This window comes from Mesitornis unicolor, unplaced genomic scaffold (assembly GCF_000695765.1).
Source record: "Mesitornis unicolor isolate BGI_N332 unplaced genomic scaffold, ASM69576v1 scaffold31218, whole genome shotgun sequence".
NCBI classification, from domain to species: Eukaryota; Metazoa; Chordata; class Aves; order Mesitornithiformes; family Mesitornithidae; genus Mesitornis; species Mesitornis unicolor.
In genome coordinates, this window is record NW_010203021.1 from 1 (window position 1) to 2,211 (window position 2,211).

The following is a 2,211-nucleotide window of genomic DNA, read 5'->3' on the forward strand; positions in this document are numbered from 1 at the left end:
AGCCCCACGGCCGCCTACCAGCCGCCTCCTCCTCCCCCCGCCGCGCCTCCGCCTCCTGCCCCCTGCAGCGGGGTTACCTGTCACGGGGAGCCCGCTAAATTTTACGGATACGATAACTTACAGAGACAGCAGATTTTTACGACACAGCAAGAGGCCGAGCTGGTACAATATCCTGATTGTAAATCGTCCAGTGCTAATATTGGCGAGGAACCAGACCACTTAAATCAGAGCTCGTCTCCTGCTCAAATGTTTCCCTGGATGAGACCACAAGGTTGGACGCAGTCAAAAATTTGCTTCCCTCTCACGTCTGGTTTCAAACTTTCTTTTCCTCCTCCTGCTTCTTTCTCGCTGACTCTCGCTCCCTGCCTCTGCCTCCCTCTCTCCCTGCCTGTCTCCTCGCGATTCCTATAACGGCGGTGGCTTGCGATAATAAAGCGATACAGTAAGCAAACAGAAACCTCTGCAGAAGGCGGCTGCCACCTCAAGAGTAGCCTTAAAGTCGCCTCTCGGGCACGGAGGCGCAGCCGACCGATTTGCCTGGCTCCCTCCACTGCCTGAACGGGAAGGGTGCGGGGCCAGGGGGGTACCGGTACAGCACAATAAAGTGACCTCGTAAAGTCGGTCCCGCAAACCTCGATGCAGGAAGAGAGCTGAGGCGCTTCGTGCATCTACTGTCGCCCTTTTCGCCGCAACCGTGTGTGCGGCTCAGGACTCCTCCGTGCTCTCTGCTTTCTCACCCTTGAGTTTCTGTGGGGCTTCTCCCTAGGGATTTCCAGAGGGACCCGAGTCCTTGCTCCCTGCCTGCGTTTTGTTTTGAACGAGCACAGCAACCTCCAAAACCTCGTGTTTTTGTTTTAAACAGCAGCGCCGGGTAGGAGAAGAGGAAGACAAACATACAGCCGATTCCAGACTCTAGAGCTGGAAAAGGAGTTCCTCTTTAACCCCTATCTGACCAGGAAGAGGAGGATCGAGGTGTCCCATGCACTAGGACTCACCGAAAGGCAGGTAAAGATCTGGTTTCAGAACAGAAGGATGAAATGGAAAAAAGAGAACAACAAGGACAAATTCCCCGCTTCCAGACAGGAGGGAAAGGAAAGGGAGGCCAAAAAGGAAGCACATGATCTGCAAGAAGACAGAGCTGAAGGCCAGACGAATTAAATTTTGCCCTAAAAGCCTTTGTGAAAGGCTGTCAAAAATCACCAGCAGCATAGCCCGACATCTCGGTCCGTCTGCCCCTGTACGTGGTCCTGCCCTGAGACAAGTGACCGCGTGTCCCTCCACTTGGCATTTCCCTGCTTCGGGTGCTTTGCTTGTTTGTGGTTTTGTTTTGTTTTGTTTTGGTTTGGTTTATTTTGGTTTGGTTTGGTTTGTTCTGTTCTGGTTTGGTTTTGTTTGGTTTGGTTCGGTTTTAACCGTATCTGGAACAATCTCTAGATTTAAAAGTTCATCTACTTATTTTGGAAATTTGATACAGAGTTTGTAGCAATACATTTCTAATTATATATATATATAAATGTTGGGGTTTTTTTTCCAATCTTGAAAGACGGTAATTGCGGGAAATGACCTAAACTTCCTAATAATGAATATCAATGCGCAAGATATTTAACAATGCTTTATTAATCGAGACAAGTGCACTTGTACTATTTTAATTTTTGTTCTTATTTTGAGTAAATTAAATAAATGTAATAAATTTGAAGAAAAGTCTTAGAAATATATTAATCTTCTGCTATTGATATTTGATTAAAATAAACCAAATTTATTCAAATATAAAACGTATCGGCTTCCTGATATCCTGATTGTGATCCACTCCTCTGGTAACCTTCAGAGCCTCCACATGTCTATTCTACCTCTCTCCTGCTCCTTTACCCCATCCTTCATCGGATGTTGAGTGTACCTGTGGGGTCTGGGAATGGTACCTCGAATACAAAACACGGTGTTCGCTCCCTGCCGCCTGCACACCCTGACATTGTCACCGCCATTTCGGGGGCCCTCAGCCACGGGCTCTGCGAGGCCAGGCTCAAAGCAGCGGCCAACGGCCCCACCTACGGCTAAGCCCACGCTCCCGGCTCTGTGAGTCCCCCCGACGTCTGCGTCTGGGCCCTGCCTTCAGCTTTTTCTGCACGTCCCCGCCCCGGGCCCTACAGTCGCGGAGCCGGACGCCGCCAGCTCGGGCCGCTTCGGTCTGAAAAACACAGCCAGCCCAGCCCCAGC

At 49.9% G+C, this 2,211-nt stretch overlaps 1 protein-coding gene across 1 annotated transcript; it reads left to right on the forward strand.

Annotated features, from left to right (window-relative positions):
• Positions 1-6: 6 nt before the first annotated feature.
• HOXD8 (homeobox D8) lies at positions 7-1,249 on the forward strand (the record flags this gene model as incomplete). Its single annotated transcript, XM_010190585.1, has 2 exons — positions 7-271; positions 863-1,249. Coding segments are annotated over 2 exons (561 nt in total), but the record flags the coding sequence as incomplete, so codon positions are not given.
• Positions 1,250-2,211: the final 962 nt, after the last annotated feature.